The following is a 17,391-nucleotide window of genomic DNA, read 5'->3' on the forward strand; positions in this document are numbered from 1 at the left end:
GTCCTTATCATCTTTGCAGGATGGCTTGACTGATGAGGGTGGGCCCAACATGAGCTGAAGACAGTGGCCAGGGCTAAAGTCTAACAGCAAAAGTCAAGGAAGTGTGAGCTGGTTGGGTTACAGGTCAATGGCGCACCACCTGCAGGGTTGGGCAGGGAAGACAGAGATGCCCCCCTCACCAGTGTTGGCACATATGACAAAAAAACAAGGGGCTGTCTGACCCCAAAGGCGGCAGAAACAGGTAGTAGTGAGAGGAGAGACAAGAAATCAAAGAGCCTTATGAACTGCACTCACCAAGCAATGTTAGATGTGTATGACAGCACCACCTACAGGATACCCAGGCACACTGCAGGACTGAACTCTCCCCTGCTCTACCCACTTGCCAAATCTGTGGGGCATTTTCTTTGTCTCTTTTTACCTGGCTAACCAAGTAAGTCATCTTTTGAGCCACTAGTGAGGCTTTGTAGTCTGTGCCACCTGAAGCGGCCCCATGTCCTGAAGGCTCTTGGAAATCCCACCTCATGCCCTTCTAGAAAGGGTGCTGTGTTTGATCTGCAGTGTTGTGTGTCCTGCCCCATGCCACCCCCAGGCTTGGGGTTTGAATGCTGCTGTTCTGGAAGACTGTGAAGCCCTCAGCAGTAGGGCCTAGCTGTAGGAAAGAGTTTACTGGGGACAGCCTGATTCCCATTTCTGGCCTATATTCTGCTCCCTGGTCTACATGTGAGCTGCTTTTGCCATACACTTGAAGCAGAAACACAGCCCAGCCCCCTCCCCTATCACCACCACAGTGGCTGAAACCATGAGCCAAAAACAGACCTTGAGCCCCAAATGGTTCAGAGGGTAAAGGCACTCACTATGAAGCCTGACAACTGAGTTCAATTCCTGAAACCCACATAAAGGTAGCAGAGAACTGACTCTTAACAGTTGTCCTCTGACCACCACATGCACCCCTCCCCCACCCCCACATAACAAGACATCTAAAAGCAGACCTCTACTCTGTGAGGCAGGGGTCCCTCCACCATCCCAGAAGCACACAAAGCTGTGCTGGCTGAGAGCTGGGCCCTTGGTCCTCACCAGAGCCGGCAAGTGCGGGGATAGTCCTCATTCCTTGAGCTGACACCCACAGGCAACACAAATGGCTGCCCCTGCCCAGATGAGGCCGACGGCTCAGCTGCCTCAGCTCCACTGCCAGGCTCTTTGCTGTCCGCAGCATGCGGCCCATCAGGGCCCTTGGCTGAAGGCTCCCGAAGTGGGGCAGGGTCCTCGCCAGCCTCCTGCTGCTCCTGCCGCACCTGCTCTCGGACCTCCAGGACAATCCTGGAGAGTTCGTTGAAGTTGCGGAGGTTCTCCACATCTGGCAGCTGGATTCGACGATGCAGGTCAATCTCCACAGTCTGCTGCCCAGCAGGGATGTTTGGGTCGCCCTGCAGAGAGGACAAGTGGCAGTAAGTAGAGCTGGGAGAGCCACTGAGAGCTCCCAGCCTGCAGAGCATGCTCAAGCTCTGCCAGGTTTTGCAGCAACACCTCACAAGGTACAGAGTCTAAAGGCTTCCTTAACCAATCAGTTCCCAAAACAGCCATGGCACGAATGAGTGACATGAGATGCCCACTGAGGGTGCAGGCCCACACAGGTGCTCCTGTGCCTAGAGACCCCGCTTGTGAGGCACATGGACCCTCCCAGGGTCTGGCCAAGAGCGGCTAGAAGCTCAGCTCAGGCTGGTCTGCCTGGAACTGTTCCTGAGCCTGACTGGAGGAAACTCCCACCCCTCCACCCAGCGACTCTGTGGTGGTGGGATGTTAAAACCCCAGGGGAGGAGTCTGGTATCAGCGAAGATCCTGGTTCTGGATCCTATCCTGATTTGTATAGAGTTTCTCCCATAGAAGGATCTGACAGAGGCTTTGCTGCTCAGGACACAGGAGTATCACCTAAAACCTGCCCCCCAGAACTCAATGATAGGTGACTTGTGACAAAGTAGCCTTGGCAAGGAGCAGCCACATGTGCAGACAACTACTCGGAGCTCAGGAAGAGGGACTTTATCTGAGGCTCAGAGCCCAGAACACAACAGTGACCAAACTACATGAGCTGTGTGTGAGGCTGCCTGTTTAGGCTGCACAAGGATGTTAGGTAGGCAGCCTGGGGTCCCTTTTCCAAGTCCTAGCTCATTCAGAACCTAGGAAGTCTGGGTCACCAGTGCTGGAGAGGGCCTGAAAATAAGCATGCCCACCACTGGCAGGGTCCTCGTTCACTGATTCCTGTGTCTCTAGAGCATGGTGGACTCATACCTATCCACCACTGCTCACAGTGGCTGTGAGGCAATGGTACAGCTCACCGTGATCTTGGTGCCCCTGGCACGTGAGCCATGGAAGCTGAGCATCACAATTTCCAGGCCATGGCTGCCATAGGTGCCCTTAAAGAGGCCTGGCTTGATGAGGTCATCGGGGTGGCTGGGTGGGAGGTAGATCCGGCGGTAGGTCAGGCAGTTGCTGCAGGGCATGAATAGAAGAAACAAGGGATTCAGCTTGACTGGACAGGTGTCCTCCATGCCTAGCCATCCCCTTGGCTAAGCCATTCACCCCCAGCCCTTGGGCACAGCACTCCTGGCACCAAGATGCACCCTCAGGGCCTAGCAGGGTAAGCCCATGAGAACAGCCAGCTCACCATTACCCTCAGGAAAGGACCCTAGGCCCATAACTCCATGAGGGGTTCTGGCCAGGCATGGAGTCAGAGGCCAGGGGGAGACTAAGATTAGGCTCCTAGGCCCTAGGCCACTTGATGTCTATACTGGGGTGACAAAGATGATACTGGTAGGTGTGAAGGATAGGGTTGTGCTCACAGCACCCACAGAGAGAGGGGACCTGCAATACCCATACTTTCAGAAAGGGAGATTAAGTCCACAGTACCCACACAGAAAAGGGAGAACTGAATTCATAGTATCCTAGAAGGGAAACAACTGAGTTCACAGTACCCAGAGAGGAGGGGGACTGCCTTCATAGTACCCACAGAATGGAAACAGCATAGTCCCCACAGAGGCGGGCCACACTCACGCAGAGAGAGGGCTGTACTCACACCTACAGTGAGCTGCACTACTTTCACAGTACCAAGAGTCTGCACTCACAGCACCACAGAGGCCCTGACTCACTCGTACTGACTGGTGTAGATGAACTTCATCAGAATCAGCTCCTGCATGTGCTCATGGAAGATGTCTTCCAGCGTGCGGCCCCACTCCTCCCTCAGCCACGTCCGAAACTCCTTCAGAGAACAAGGGCATGGGAGTCACCAAAATGGAAGGAGATTGCTGTAGGATGCTGACTGAATGAATACTTCCAAGCCGAAGGAGCTTCCTGGTGGGCAGGTGTGAGCAGGAGCTGGTGAGCACCTGGGATAGGGGTCTGAGGACAGCCCACCTGTGAAAAGCACAGGGTCCTCATCTTCTCAGGGCACATAGCCTGACTCCCAAGATGGCAGCAAGGTCACAGGGTTCCATCAGGCAAGGCTGGGGCCAGAGCCCCTGTCCTGGGAAACAGCCCCTTACTGTGCCTATAGTGAGAGACTGATCCAGCTCTCTCCTGCACAGCCCAAGAGACCTCAAGCATCTGAAGAGCACAGGTACAGCAGGGCCCCATCCTAAACCCACCAATGAGAAATAGCCTCTGCTCATTCAGGACAGGTCACTCAGGTGGCCCCTGCTCACCCAGGACAGGTTACCCAGGACAGGTCACTCAGGACAACCCCTGATCAGGACAGGTCACTCAGGCGGCCCCTGCTCAACTAGGACAAGTCAGACCCTGCTCAGGGCAACCTGCTCAAAGGTTTGATCTACCCAATTAACATAGGCTTCCAAACATGACCTGGCATTTCCAGTGCCTAGCCTAATATGAGCTCCACAGATGGAGGCAAAAGCAATTTACAAAATTAAGAAAAGCTACAATCGGACAGGCAGACAGGCTCCAAAGCTACAGAGAAACCCTGTCTCGGAAAACAAAAACAAACAAAAAAAATTAGAAAAGCTACAATCTTTGATGGGTTTCTTTAACAAGTCATTGCAGGAACCCAGGAGCCATTGCAGGTCAAAAGGAAGCCAAAGGCCCAGCACAAAATCTTACAAATTTCTGTTTCCAGCACCCTCACAAAGTTGGGATTGTAAACACAGTGTGTATAGGGTCACTAGTGTGCAAGCCACAGAACAAAACTGACCAGAGGCAAGGTCTGAGTGGAGTCAGGCATGCTGTCTACAACCACCTGACACTCGGCCCTGTCAAGACTGCAAACTGACTTCTAGGTCCAACACCTCAGAAGCAAGCTCACCACACACCACACCAAGAACCCGGAGAGCCCATACTAGAACCATAGAAAAATGCAAAGAATCCAGTCACATGGACAAAATGGGAAAACACCAAGGGCTCTCAACACCATCCACCCACGGACATGAGTGCTCTATGACATGAGGACCAGCAGGTGGGTTCCTGGAGTCAAAAGACAGGAACACCATCTGGCCCCTTTTCAACAAGGATGTTGGACATCAGAGCTTGGAGCTCTGACTGGGGAAAATCTTCAACCAACAGAGCCACCCTTACTCACACAACACACTCAGGAGGCAACAGACATGACCACAAAGCAAAGTGGAGGGGTCAAGACACTAACAGGCCTCCATCCCTCTGTTTAAAAAGAGGAAGGCAACATTGTCTGCAAACTGGGCGTAAGGCTTTTTTAAACCCCCCAAAATGTTTTAAAATTAGGCCCCACTGAAATTATTACACCCTTCGTGCTGAAGAGATGCTCAGTGGTTAAGAGCATTTCCTGCTCGTCCAGATGACCTGTGTTCAGTTCCCAGCACCCATACCTAGCAGCTCACAATGACCTATATAACTGCAGATCCAGGTGATCTGACACTCTCTCCTAGACATCTCTGACAAAAATTCACAAAGCACACATGCACACGTGCATGCATACACATATACACACACTCACAAATTTTAAAAGGCAGAGACAGGCCAATCTCTGTGTGCTGGAGGCTAGCCTGATCTACATAGTGAGCTCTAGGACAGCCAGGCCAACTTAACAAAACCTGTCCCAACCTCAAAATTAAACCTTTCATCACAGTAGCTATTCTTGTGGGAGAAATAATTTTTTCATAAAAACCAAATAGATAACAGACAAAATAAAAGCAACCAAATGGGAGCAACAAAGACTTCATCAGCATCACACTGAGATGACTGGGCGACCATCACAGGGGCTGACCTAGGAGGGGTCACTAGGAAGCCCCAGGCCACTGCTCAAAGCCAAGGTCTGACACAGGGTGATCACCAGTCAACCTACCAAGGCAAGCCCCAGCTACACAAGGATTGCACCAGGGCCTGGAACACAGCTCAGGAGTGACTTTCATGTCCATCCAAGGGACACACTGTACCTGGCACTCAGAAATCACCATGATATGCTCCCAACAGCCCTGGGAAATGGCCAAGTGTGATGACATGGCCATGCTTCCTCCTCTCCACCACCTCTGCCTTTCCCAGTCTCTCACATCTCCAAAGGCCTCTGTCTGCAGGAAAGGGGTTGGCTAGGTAAGAGAGGGGGTGGAAGCTGGCTTAGCTGCTATAAAGAAAAGCTCAGGCAGTGCCTGTGGATATCTGGGATGGGCATGCCTGTCTGGGATGTGGCTAGAGATCTGCATTTGTAACCAGGGCTCAGAGCCAAGGAAACCCAGAACTTACGAACACAGGATATCTTTGGCCTCATTCCTAAGGAGACACCCCAAGCCCAGTAAAGCACTTGCTTGTCATTTCAGCCAGGAGCACGCTGCATTTATAATAAGGAAAACTCCTCCCTTCAAAGCCAGAGAGCCTGCAGAATCCCTAGTATCCCATCACACATTTCCAGAAACTGAACCAATGTCCTCTAAGGACTTAACAGCTTAAGGCCACATAAATGAGAACTCCATCAATCTCACTGGGGCAGCAAGTCATGACTAGGAAAGCAGACTGATGGCAGTGTTAGGGCAGGAGTCCACCAAGTGCAAGCACTGTTCACTGGAACTCTCCTATGAGTCTCTGGCCACAGGGAACCCTGGAACCTAGAAGCTGGTTACAGATGTATAGCCATCATAAACAGTTCCAACAGACACCCACACTCAACAATCCCAAGTTATTCTTAATGGGGGGTATGACTTAGCTGCTCAAAAATCAAAACAAACCTCAAAAGCAACATAAACTCACTTGTGCAAGTGGCAGGAAGCCAAGCACACATGGGCATCCACTGTGCTGCCATGATCTAGAAACCCAGGCCACCAGGTTCCCTGAGTGGAGAAAACAGCTCTGGATCGGGGGCAAGAGGACTGAATGGAATATCTAGACATGGCTTCTAGCAGTCTGAGTGGGTGGGTTCCCACCAGAGTGTGCAGGAGAGCACAGGGAGTGATTTCAGACTACTCAGGGAATATAAGCTGTGCTCATGCACAAGTCCACGTGGATGTTTCTGAAAGGTGGACCACAGACATGCTCAGAAGATGGGGTTAGGTGACTGCTGCACCACAATAATGCTGGTTATAAGATGGCAATTCCAACTGATGGGTCTTCACATGCCTCCACTTCAACTGACAGGAGGTCAGGTCAGTGCCCATGCATGCAAACATCTTTCCACAGCCTCCCTCCTAGACTCCAGAACTCACCTCCTGCCTCCCACCGGACATCCTGTGGTGATCTGTCTGGTTGCACTTGGTGGAAAACTCATCTCTCTTCACAATCTTCAGTATGACCATGGAAGAAAAAGGACCAGAAGGAACGATGAATCCCAGTGTCCACCATCAAACCCACTGAGACCCAACTATGTCAAGTCTGGAGGAGGTACAGGCCTATAATTCCATCTACTTGGGAGGCTGAGGCAGGTAATTCCAGGTTCTAAGGGTGAACTCCAAGCCAGGCTGGCAACTCAGTGCAACTGCCTCAAAATAAAAGGAGGGCTGGAGGCCAGGCAGTGGTGATGTACACCTTTAATCTCAGCATTCAGGCAGGCAGATTTCTGTGAGTTCAAGACCAGCCTAGTCTATAGAGCGAGTTCCAGGACAGCCAAGGCTACACAGAGAAACCCTGCCTCGAAACACAAAAAAACAATCAAAAAAGGGCTGGGGCACGTTACTCGGTGGCAATGATGATGGCTGTCAGTGGAATGCATGAGGACCAGAGGTGGCACAGGCTTGTAATCTCAGAGCTGAGGAGGTAAAGACAGGTTGACCCCTAGGGCTTGCTAGCCAGCCTAGCATAATTGGCTAGCCCTAGGTCACAGCAAGAAATCCTGACTCGATGGGAGGGATGGGGAGTTGGGGGAGCGGGAGGAGAGGAGGGAGGGCGGAACTGAGATTGGAATGTAAAAATAAATTAATTTTTTTTTAAAAAGAGGAGGGGGCAGGTAGAAAAAAAGAAAAGAAAGAAAGAAAGAAAGAAAGAAAGAAAGAAAGAAAGAAAGAAAGAAAGAAAGAAACCCTGACTCAAAACACAAGAGGACAGCTCATAGGTAACACCACCACCTGAGGCTGGTCCCACTGCCACACAGATGCCCACACAAGCTCACATGCATCCACACAGAGGTGACTATATGGACACACACCCACCCAAATAAATTTTTTGAGGGGCTAGTGAGATGGCTTGGCAGGTAAAGGCACTTGTCATCAACCAAGCCTGAAGATCTGAATTTGATCCCCCAAAACCTACACGGTAAGACAGAGCTGACTCCCATAAGCTGTACTTTGATCTTCAAATGTGCACTGTGGCACACACACACACACACACACACACACACACACACACACAGTTAATTTATAATTAAAACTTTGAAAACAAAGACCCAAATGCATTGGAAGGAAGACACTAGCCAGACAGTAGCGGTGCACACCTTTAATCCCAACACTTGGGAGGCAGAGGCAGGTGGATCTTTGTGAGTTCAAGGCCAACCTGGTATACAGAGCAAATTTCAGGATGTGCTCCAAAGCTACAGAAAAACCCTGTCTTGAAAAACCAAACCAAAAAAAAACCAACAAAAACATTTCCCAGCATGTGCACTTCCAGAGGCAAGCACAGCACTTCCCCCACCAGGCTCATGGGAGCCAGGAGCAGAGTAGAGCATGTGACAGCACACTGAACACCAGCCAACAGAAGGGAAGATACTAGCCTTCTGGGAGAGCAGCAAAGTGCTAAGAAAAAGGAAGTTCTAGTGGGCTCCAGTAACATCCATCTTCACACAGACACAGACACAGACACAGACACACACACACACACACACACACACACACACACACACACACACACACACACACACACACACACACACAGCATGGGGAGACCCTTCCTCAACTCCACTGAGCTGGACAAGCCACAGCCCAGAGCTAGCAGTCATGGTAGAACTGACAGGCCACAGCTAAAGGTGCCATGTCACCCACCAGGGTGGCATGGGCCTGTGACAACCAAAGGAGGACAGCCCTTCATTGCACATGCCTGTCAAGTCACAGAGGACCTAGCTCTCCTCTACCTGGATGTGGCCGTTGTGGGGCCCTTTGTGGCCGTACATACACTCCACCGTGGCTGACTTCCTCTCCATCAGGTGAATTCTAAACAGTGGCTTGAATCGCATGGGGTCACCAACGTGGGGGTCATGAGGAGGCAGGTACATCCAGCCGATGATGAACAGGCCATCCACCTGCAGCAAGGAGAGAATGGGCACAGCAGGCAGGGTTGTTCTCTCCTTCAGTCAACAACTGCACATCAGAGCCTGTGGCTGCAGACATAGCCTGCAACCTCTGCATCCAGGAGCTGAGGGCCCTATGGCTGCTTGAGTGTCTTAAACAGTCCAGGAGCACAGCCAGATAGCTAATAGACCTCTTACAACAAATCTTTGTTCACTTAGAAAGTAACATCTGGCCCTGAAAGGAAACCCTAGGGGTGGCTTTTCAATCTCCTCTACTGTGCCAAGAAATGGCACTGCCGCTATCCAGTGTGGGCACCTCCTACACACAAGAACCACCACGAGGCTCCCACTCACCACCACGTTCAGGAGTCCTCCATAAGGCCCGATGTCTGGCTGCCACAACCCCAAAATGTGTCTGTATCGGTGAAGCACTGTGGGGAGAGAAGGGGCACTATTAGCCAACATGCTCCACTCACCCAGTATGCTTCTGGGGTACAGGAAACACCTCCACCATGAGCCACTATAGATGACAGTCCAACCTGTGCCCAACACCATGACCAATGTAACTGCTGCTCAGAGTAATAAATGGATGAATCTGGGTGCTCCTGAAGGTCCTGACTGTCCAGTGCAGGGGTATGGGGTCTCTCAAGGCACACTCACACTCAGGCCAACCAGGCAGAACCACAAAGACCTTGGCCTGGGGTGCAGAGAGAGGGACAGTCCAGCCTTTGGACACTGCTGAAGAATTGCTACCACCTCCAGGTCCAGCCCAAGACCATAACTGATGCTCACACCTGAGCTACTGACAAACAGCTCAGAGACACATACAGAACTCGACACAGGGAAGAAGCCAGGGAGGGACCAGGCACAGGTCACACTAACATGGAAATCTCAGACTAAATGCATCAATCGCCAGCCACATCCTCAGCAACTCTAACAAGTGTGAGGCTGGCTAGTTAGCCTGGAAGGCCACCAGCTATTTCCAAAGAGCTACAAGGATACACAGGCTGCAGGCACACCGACCCACAGGGAACCACAGCTTCCTAAGATCACCTTGCCACATGTCTCTAAACTCACAAGCCCAGCAGACAGTATTGGAGCCCAGAGTGCAGGGTGATGGAGGCACACTCCAAAGAGTGGCCACTGTGTCATCTTGCTTAAAGGGCAGGTGTAAAAGAAAAAAAGTAACATTTTGTTATCATTTATAGTTGAAAAGCAGAAACATTGGAGAAATTGCCCATTTTAGAATTATTTTAGAAAACACTGCAACTGACAAACATTACTGGCTGTGTGCTGAGGGAACAGGGAGTATACATCACGGATGACTCCATCTGGTGGTGCATTCACGTACAGATAAACCCTGAGAAGAAACCAGCCTCCTCCCTTTGCTGACACCAGCAAGAGAGCTGGACACCAAGAGAAGAAACAAGCTGCTTCTCCCTGCAGCCAGTCTACAGGTGCTTACAGAATCAGCTGAAGCACTAAACCTGCCTCCAAAGGTGAGTCCTGTGCTATCCCAACTGATAGCCTAGGTTTGCCCAGAAAAAAGTCAGTTCAGCAACATTCACCTAAACTCGGCTCCCATCTACAGTGGAAAATAACTGAATGTGTTAATGTCTTCAGGTCTGTCTGCAGACAGTGAGCCTGAGTGGCCCCACACTTCCCACTTGTCCAAAAGGAAAAATGTAACCAACAGGCCTCTCATCCTAGTCACTGGGTCAAAGCCAGAAGTGCCATAGTGCACAAAATAAATGATGAGCCCACCACAAGCATCTGTTTTTACACTTTCTCATGTGCTCCCCGTTCCTCTGGGAGTGTCAGTGTTAGTGGCTCCTTGTGAACAGAAGGTCTGGAGCCTGTAGAAGGCCTCCCACCATGCCATCCACATCCTGTTACCACAGGCAGGGTCATGTCCTCAATCCTGCACCTGCCTCAGAACTCTGGAGCATCACCCACAGGCCTGGCAGCCACAGTCACTCCAAGTGACTTGTAAGTTCAGAACACTTTGCAGTCACCCTCAACCCACACAAGGAAGGACAGATGACAGCACCAACCAAGGACACAAGTGTCCCTAAATGCTGAGACCAATTACTGGCATTCCACAGATCTGTGGCACAGATATATGTCTGTCTGGGACAGTCCTACACTTAGGAACTTCTCATCACCCTTCTCATCCTATCCACTCTAGGAGCCTGGGGTCCAAGGGACTTCACATGTAAGTTCCAACTCAGGCCCCTGTGGGTGACAAAAACCCAGGTAGGGCTAGGCCCCAAAGCCTTCATGTGCAAGGCATCACTGCAGACTGGTGAGAAAATACACTTAGAGCCCAGCTGACACTTACTAAGTGCCTGGAAACCAGAGGTATGAGGGCTCCAAGTCAGATGGTGGGGCTCAGAGGCCATGGGCTACCAGGGGCTCACCACCAGCGATGTTCCTTGTACTGTCCAGGCTTTCCAAGCCCCCACCAAGTGTTGTATGACTCAAATGCACTCAAACCTTGACAAGACAGCAATCCCCATTCTGCCACTCTGCAGCAGGACCACCAACAGGAGGCTGAAAAACCCAGGCATTCAGCAGTATCTCCAGGAATGAGGGAGAAGGCTCTATACTCTCAGACCTCCTGGGAGGGCTGGGTTTCCACACTGTTCCAGAAGAATCCCATGGATGTGGCAGGGCAGGGGATGTAGAAGATCCTTGGCCCTGCACAGGGTCAGCTGTTCCCATGGCTTCCCAGAGCCATCCCCTCCCTGTGGGGCTGGCAGAACTTGCTGCTCTCTGCTCAGCAGGGAGGGCTGGCTGGCTCAGGACACAGTGTTCTGGAAACACTGTCTCTACTCTGCAAACCGCCAGGCCCTCCCAAGCTCAGCCTTGCCCAGGTCTGGTGCCCTCCCATGCCCAGGGCTTCCCATACAACCAGCCATGACCTTGGCAGTTAGTTCACCTCTGTGCCAGCCAATACAGCAAAGGTGTTTGTTAGCAGCTATTGAAAGTGCCCACACTAGACAAAGACAAGCATCTCACAAAGCTGGAACTATCCCCACAGGAAATAAGAACCTTGTATCCAGCTGTAGCTATGGGCCAGTCCTTGACAGCATGTTGGGAAACAGTCACAAGCTCACCTATTTGTTATACTGCTTTTGTTAGAGGGGAAATGACTATTCATAACTTTTATTTGGGGTTTTATTGAGATAGAACTGGCTTCACACTTACTATATAGCCAAAGCTGGCTTTAAACTCCTAATCCCTACTGCCACCACCAAGAACTGGGGTGGCAGGCATGGCCACCACTCCCAGCTCTGATCTCTTTCTTATGTTTGAGTGCTCTGTCTGTATGTACACCTGCAAGCCCCAAGAGAGCATCAGATCCCACTATAGATGGTTGTGAGCCACCATGTGGTTGCTGGGAATTGAACTCAGGTCCTCTGGAAGAGCAGCCAGTGCTCTTAACCTCTGAGCCATCTCTCCAGTCCTGCTGACCTCTTTCTAGACAACTGAAATTCGCTCTCACTGTGTTGAAGAAAACTTCCAGGACTCAGTCAGAGCAGGAAGTCAGGTGTCCACATGTCCCAGTCAGAAACTGAAGTTGAGACAACAATTCGATGGAGTCAGTTCTCCCACCTTTTCATGGATTCCTAAAACTGAATCCATTCTAAAGAAGCAGCAGTGGTTCCCTGTGTCTGATGGGGGCGGGGTAATTTTTCTGTAAGCTCATGTGATTAACTGACAAAGTGGGAGGGTGGTTTACATTCCATTTCTTCTTGTTTTTTTCTTTATTTTGTTTTTTGAAAGTTGTCCTGCTCTATAGCTCAGGCTGTTCCAGAGCTCACAATCCTCTTGCTTCAGTTTCATGAGTGCTGGGCTCACTCACAGGTATGTGGCACTGAGCCCAGTTTCACGTTATTTTAGGATGGAGGAGCTTTAAAGACCTCTACACTGCCTTCTGCTCTCCTGTTATTTTTCTGTCACTACCTTAAAATATAAAGGTAAGATATGCCTGCCCAAACCACTATGACTGTTGCTGCCCAGGACCCTGGAAGCTACTGTGGAAACCCATCCCATGCATACAGAGTCTAGGCTACCACTCAGCATGACCCACCACAGCAAACCACAGCTGTAGCAGAGCAAAGGAGAAAAGGTCAGGGATCAGTATCTCCCCAGGGCCAGGAAGTGAGCCTGTGGTCAACCATGCAGCAACAGCAGCAGCCACAGTGCAGGGTATGGAGTACGTACGGCAGGTGTACACATCTCTGTACTCCATGTGCTCGTAATCAGGGAGAATTTTCATGAAGCGTCCTGACTTCACTCGAGGGTTTATACCTGAACGGACACAGCAGGAAAGGCTAAGGGTCCCCTCTCACATGTGAGCAGCTGCCATGTGACTCTGCACCCTCTTCCTCCTGCCACTCCTATTGTTGGGGTCAAGTCACTGCAGAGCACACTATGTGGGAGGTTTCCCTGTGTATTACAACTCCCTGCAGCCATAAACTTAGGTGGCCCCTGTGACTCTCTCACTCCCTTGTCATAATTCTTTGGGGCCTAGAAGTGGGAGAGCAGGTGTGGCTGACAGGTCCCTAGAGGCTGGGCCAGGTTCCTTCCCAACAAAGACACTGGCTCACAGCCACCTTCATGATCTCCTTGAACTCATGCTGTGTGTTTTAAGGCAACGTCACACCTGTCATTGCTGAATCCAGACTGACCAGCCTGGCCACCTGTTCAGAGACTCAGGTTGACTCTTCAGCCATTAGTCCCAGAGTTTAGGAGTGTTCACAGACTTTCAAAATCTCAGCTCCCGCACTGTAGAATTGAAGTATGCTCCAGCCAGTGCAGACCAAACCCCCAGGGAGGCTGAGAAGCAGGCAGAGAGGATGGGCTTTGCAGCACAGCATATTTACAGAGCCAAACAGCAGAATTCTGCTGTCCTCACCTGCCTACCTCCACCACACATCAGTGACACTGTCTCCAGGCCCTATACCCAGGTGTTTTCTCCCACAGGACAGAGGAGCACAGCTGAGAAACCCCACCCACGTGTGCTCCTTGAGCTGCTACAGGACACGGACACCTGGGCAGTGTCCACAGCTGCGACCCTGTGAGGACGAGATGGCTGGTGCTCATAACGCCCAAGGAGCAAGCTGTGTCTACTGGCTTGTAACGACGAGGGTCAGGTAGCCACACTCAGAGCAGTCAGAAGGGGACAGTATCACCCAAACATGAATGGCAGTCACTTAGCCACAGTGTGGAATATATATGAGCACCGCAGGCTCTGGAGAGAGGCTAACTGGGGACAGGGAATGCTGAGCACTTGGGGGAGGAGATTTTAGAAAGTGAAGGAACTAGTGAAATGAGAAACAAGACCTGGGGTTAACACGCTTACAGAAAAGGGAATGTAGAGCTACAGAAGGATGTGAAGCGTGGCACAGGAAGCCACTCTGAAAACTGTAGGAACTGATGGAAAACATGGCTCCGCTTCGCAATTCCTGCATGCTGTCTACATCTCACCAGGCTGCAGGCCCAACTCAATTCCAGAAGACCAGAGTGTTGCTACCCAGCCCACACTGCTCAGCCCTGGTCTCTGGTAACAGGTGCAAGCTATAGCAGGGCAGGAGGCAGAACCAGTGTGATACAGCACAGCAGACAACTCTGAGAGACAGAACCACGAGTGCTCCCTACACAGGAATAAATGTTTGGGTAACGGATATGCCATTAAGCCTGACCTGACCATACATTGTGTATAAGTAGTGAGGGCACTGTATCCCACAAATATACACAATTATCATGTATGTTAATAACAGAACATATGGGCTGGGATGTGGGCCACAAAGAGAGCATTTGCCTAGCCCTGAACCCTCAACACCACCAAAAGTAAAATCTAGATTATAAACACAAACATGGGTCCCGATGTCTTGTTTAAGATGTCTTTAGCCACTATGAATTTAAAAGTGATGTGCCCAGGATGGGAGAAAGCAGCAATCCCACTGTCGGTCATGGCTGCCACCTATCTACTACACTCTGCTACAGAGGAAAGGGTGGTGGAAAAGACAAAGGGACTGACTCACGCTTTGCATAGACATCGCGGCAAGACACGCCTGTGATCTCCAGCTTCCGCAGGTTTTCACAAACGCCATACTCTGCAACAAGAAACACACTAGAAGTAAAATCAAGAGCTTACAAAGCAGCAGAGACCGGGGCTATGACAGGCAGGCAGGCAAGGACAGGCAGACACTCCTTTACTAATAGGAATCTGCCCTTCACTGTGGTGACCTCTCTGCTTGTCCACAAATGAAGGCCCTGTTCCGCTGCAGTCAAAGCCACCCTCAATGCACACCCACTGTTGCTGTCTGCTCGGCTGCAGTTAGGGCCCCTTCAAGGCACACCTGTGCTGTAGGCTCTGCTGTGGTTCAAAAGCCTAACAATGAGTGAGTACTCGGTAGTCTGGAAATGGTGACTATTCACGCCTACGTGAAGTCTACACTGGTGTTAGGTCCCAGGTGCACAGTATGGCTCATCGAAGTCCTCGGTCTGTCCTCACAACAGATGCTGGAGAGCAGTGGGGCACCTAATATCTCTTTGGTCAAACTGCCCTAATCCCCCTATGGGAAATGCAAATGGATATGCTGTCCTTTCTGTCAAAGGGTTAAATGGGACAAAGAGTTTAGGAGTGTTCACAGACTTTCAAAATCTCAGCTCCCGCACTGTAGAATTGAATTCCATCTTCAGAGAAATCTGTAAAGAGGCATTCAACAGGAATCCCTCCCCAGTCAGTACTTCTCTAAGATCAGAGGTGGTGCTGTGCTAATAACTGTCCCTTTAAGCAGTATAAGAGGGTGAGCATGAGCTCTGACTATTCAGAGTGAGACATGGGATCCCTTCTTTGCCTTAGGAATAAAAACAAAGTGGGACCCCACTGGGTGTGGCTGACTGAAACCCTTTTGCAGAAGTGAATCTGTTTCGTTTTCAAAATACTTTGGATGATGTGGTCATTTTCTTGACAGCCCTGACCCATTTCCAATACCACACCAGTGGAAAGGTCCTTAGCACCCTCCCACCTCCTCCATCTCACCACAGCTCCACCCCACACCCAACTCACCTCAACCAAATGCCAGCCTTTGCCTCAGGTCTCAGGTGGGGGGAGGGGGCTGCCAGCACCGTTAACTGCACCAGTCCTCACCACTAGAGAGCTGTCTGCCACTGAGCAGCCTCCATCCACAGTGCCAACCCTCACCAGTGTACCCTGCAAGGTCTAGCAGGAGCCACCATATTTAAACCTGCCAGCATGCCCAGGGAAGGCCATGTCCTCTCCATTGGCACCCAGGCAGGAGGCACAGAGATGACGTGACCCGAACAAAGGACAAGCCTACAGTGTGACCCAGGACTAAAGGCAGGTCAGCACCCCTCAGTAGTGAGCACATGGCATGAGAAGGGATATGAGGACCCTGGAACCCAAAGACAGCTTCAGCTCACACTCCCAGTATCATACCCTGTGAAGTGTCAGGCTGGGCTTCATAGCACAACCTTATCAGATGTTCACAGTGACCTCCCATGTCAGGACTCCAGGCCTGCACAGGGTGGGACAGCAGCTGCCTGGAATGGGACATAGTGCAGCCTAGTGGAGGGGGGGTCAACACTTCAGTTCTGATAGTCCCCAGAGGTTGGTCTTTCCCCCTTCAGTAACAGATGCCATGAGATGCCCCATGCTCTGGATGGATGGGGTCCTGCCAGTACTCATGGGCTGTCAGCTGCAGGCATCGAGGAGGTTCTCTGGGTGGCTTTGGTAGGGCCTGAGGATCCAGTTTCTTTCAAGCTCCCTCCCTCTGTCCTAGGTCCCAAAGAGCAGCAGTCCCACACAGCATTCTCCTCTCGGTTGTGCCTGGCTGTCCCCTCCAGAGAGAAGACCCAGGCAGGGTCCCAGAACTGGTATACTGGTGTGTGCTTGTGTAAATGGATGCTATTGATGATTAAACTCAGAGACTGAGTCACACAGGGGTCATGGCCTGGCTCCAAGGCTGCAAACTTGGCACCTCCCACTGGTGAGCTCATCTTCCAGCACATCACAGGGATCAGGCCAGCTGCCGATAAGGCCCTGCCTAATCACAGCAATACTAACTGGAGAGAAGAATGCTCATCAACAAAAGCAAGAGAGACAAGAAGTAGAGAGACCACGGGCCAGTTGGACCAGGATGTGGGCATCTTAGCCGTGTATCTCTGGCTCACCTTCCGAAAAGCCATCATACCCCACAGCCCAATTACAACTTCAAATATGTTGACCCAGCACAGTCTATCCTTGCAATTGATTGTTGGAGCTAAGTGGTTCCTATAGAGTCGGCTGCGAAGAAGGGGCTCAGACAAGGGCAGTAGTGTGGCCCAGACCCAGCACCTTGGGCCTGACCTCCACGGAGGTGTCCTTGCCCAGAAGAGCCAGAACCGACTACCAAGCACAACTGTACTGGGCCTCACTGCACAGTGGGTGCACACAATGGGGGAGATACCAGGTCTTAATGCTGTCTAACCTGAGTCCCCAAAAGCTGCCTCTACTCAGGTCCTCGGGCCTACAATGTATCTGTATGAACTGCCTTCCAAAGCCAGGAGCCTAATGCCCAACCCAACTCTACATAGGGTAGCCATAGGCTAGGGGACATTGAAATGCCCACCTGATTGCTTATCATAAGGGCATGCTATGTAATGGAACACCAACAGACTTGATCCAGGAACCAGGCTAACCT

At 51.1% G+C, this 17,391-nt stretch overlaps 1 protein-coding gene across 3 annotated transcripts in view; it reads right to left on the reverse strand.

Annotated features, from left to right (window-relative positions):
- Fbxo31 (F-box protein 31) overlaps positions 1 to 17,391 on the reverse strand; it is a 30,823-nt gene that overhangs the window by 3,877 nt on the left and 9,555 nt on the right. The window contains exons 2-9 of one of the 3 annotated variants that reach the window (XM_027410710.2): positions 14,728 to 14,799; positions 12,905 to 12,991; positions 9,029 to 9,105; positions 8,519 to 8,686; positions 6,666 to 6,740; positions 3,141 to 3,250; positions 2,331 to 2,484; positions 1,075 to 1,424 (exon numbers count right to left, since the gene is read on the reverse strand). In XM_027410710.2, coding sequence (XP_027266511.1) covers positions 1,075 to 1,424; positions 2,331 to 2,484; positions 3,141 to 3,250; positions 6,666 to 6,740; positions 8,519 to 8,686; positions 9,029 to 9,105; positions 12,905 to 12,991; positions 14,728 to 14,799 — 1,093 coding nt within the window. The remainder of the gene's footprint in view (positions 1 to 1,074; positions 1,425 to 2,330; positions 2,485 to 3,140; positions 3,251 to 6,665; positions 6,741 to 8,518; positions 8,687 to 9,028; positions 9,106 to 12,904; positions 12,992 to 14,727; positions 14,800 to 17,391) is intronic. The other 2 variants (XM_027410711.2, XM_027410712.2) reach the window with 2 other exon arrangements.

This window comes from Cricetulus griseus, chromosome 3 (assembly GCF_003668045.3).
Source record: "Cricetulus griseus strain 17A/GY chromosome 3, alternate assembly CriGri-PICRH-1.0, whole genome shotgun sequence".
Classification (NCBI taxonomy): Eukaryota; Metazoa; Chordata; class Mammalia; order Rodentia; family Cricetidae; genus Cricetulus; species Cricetulus griseus.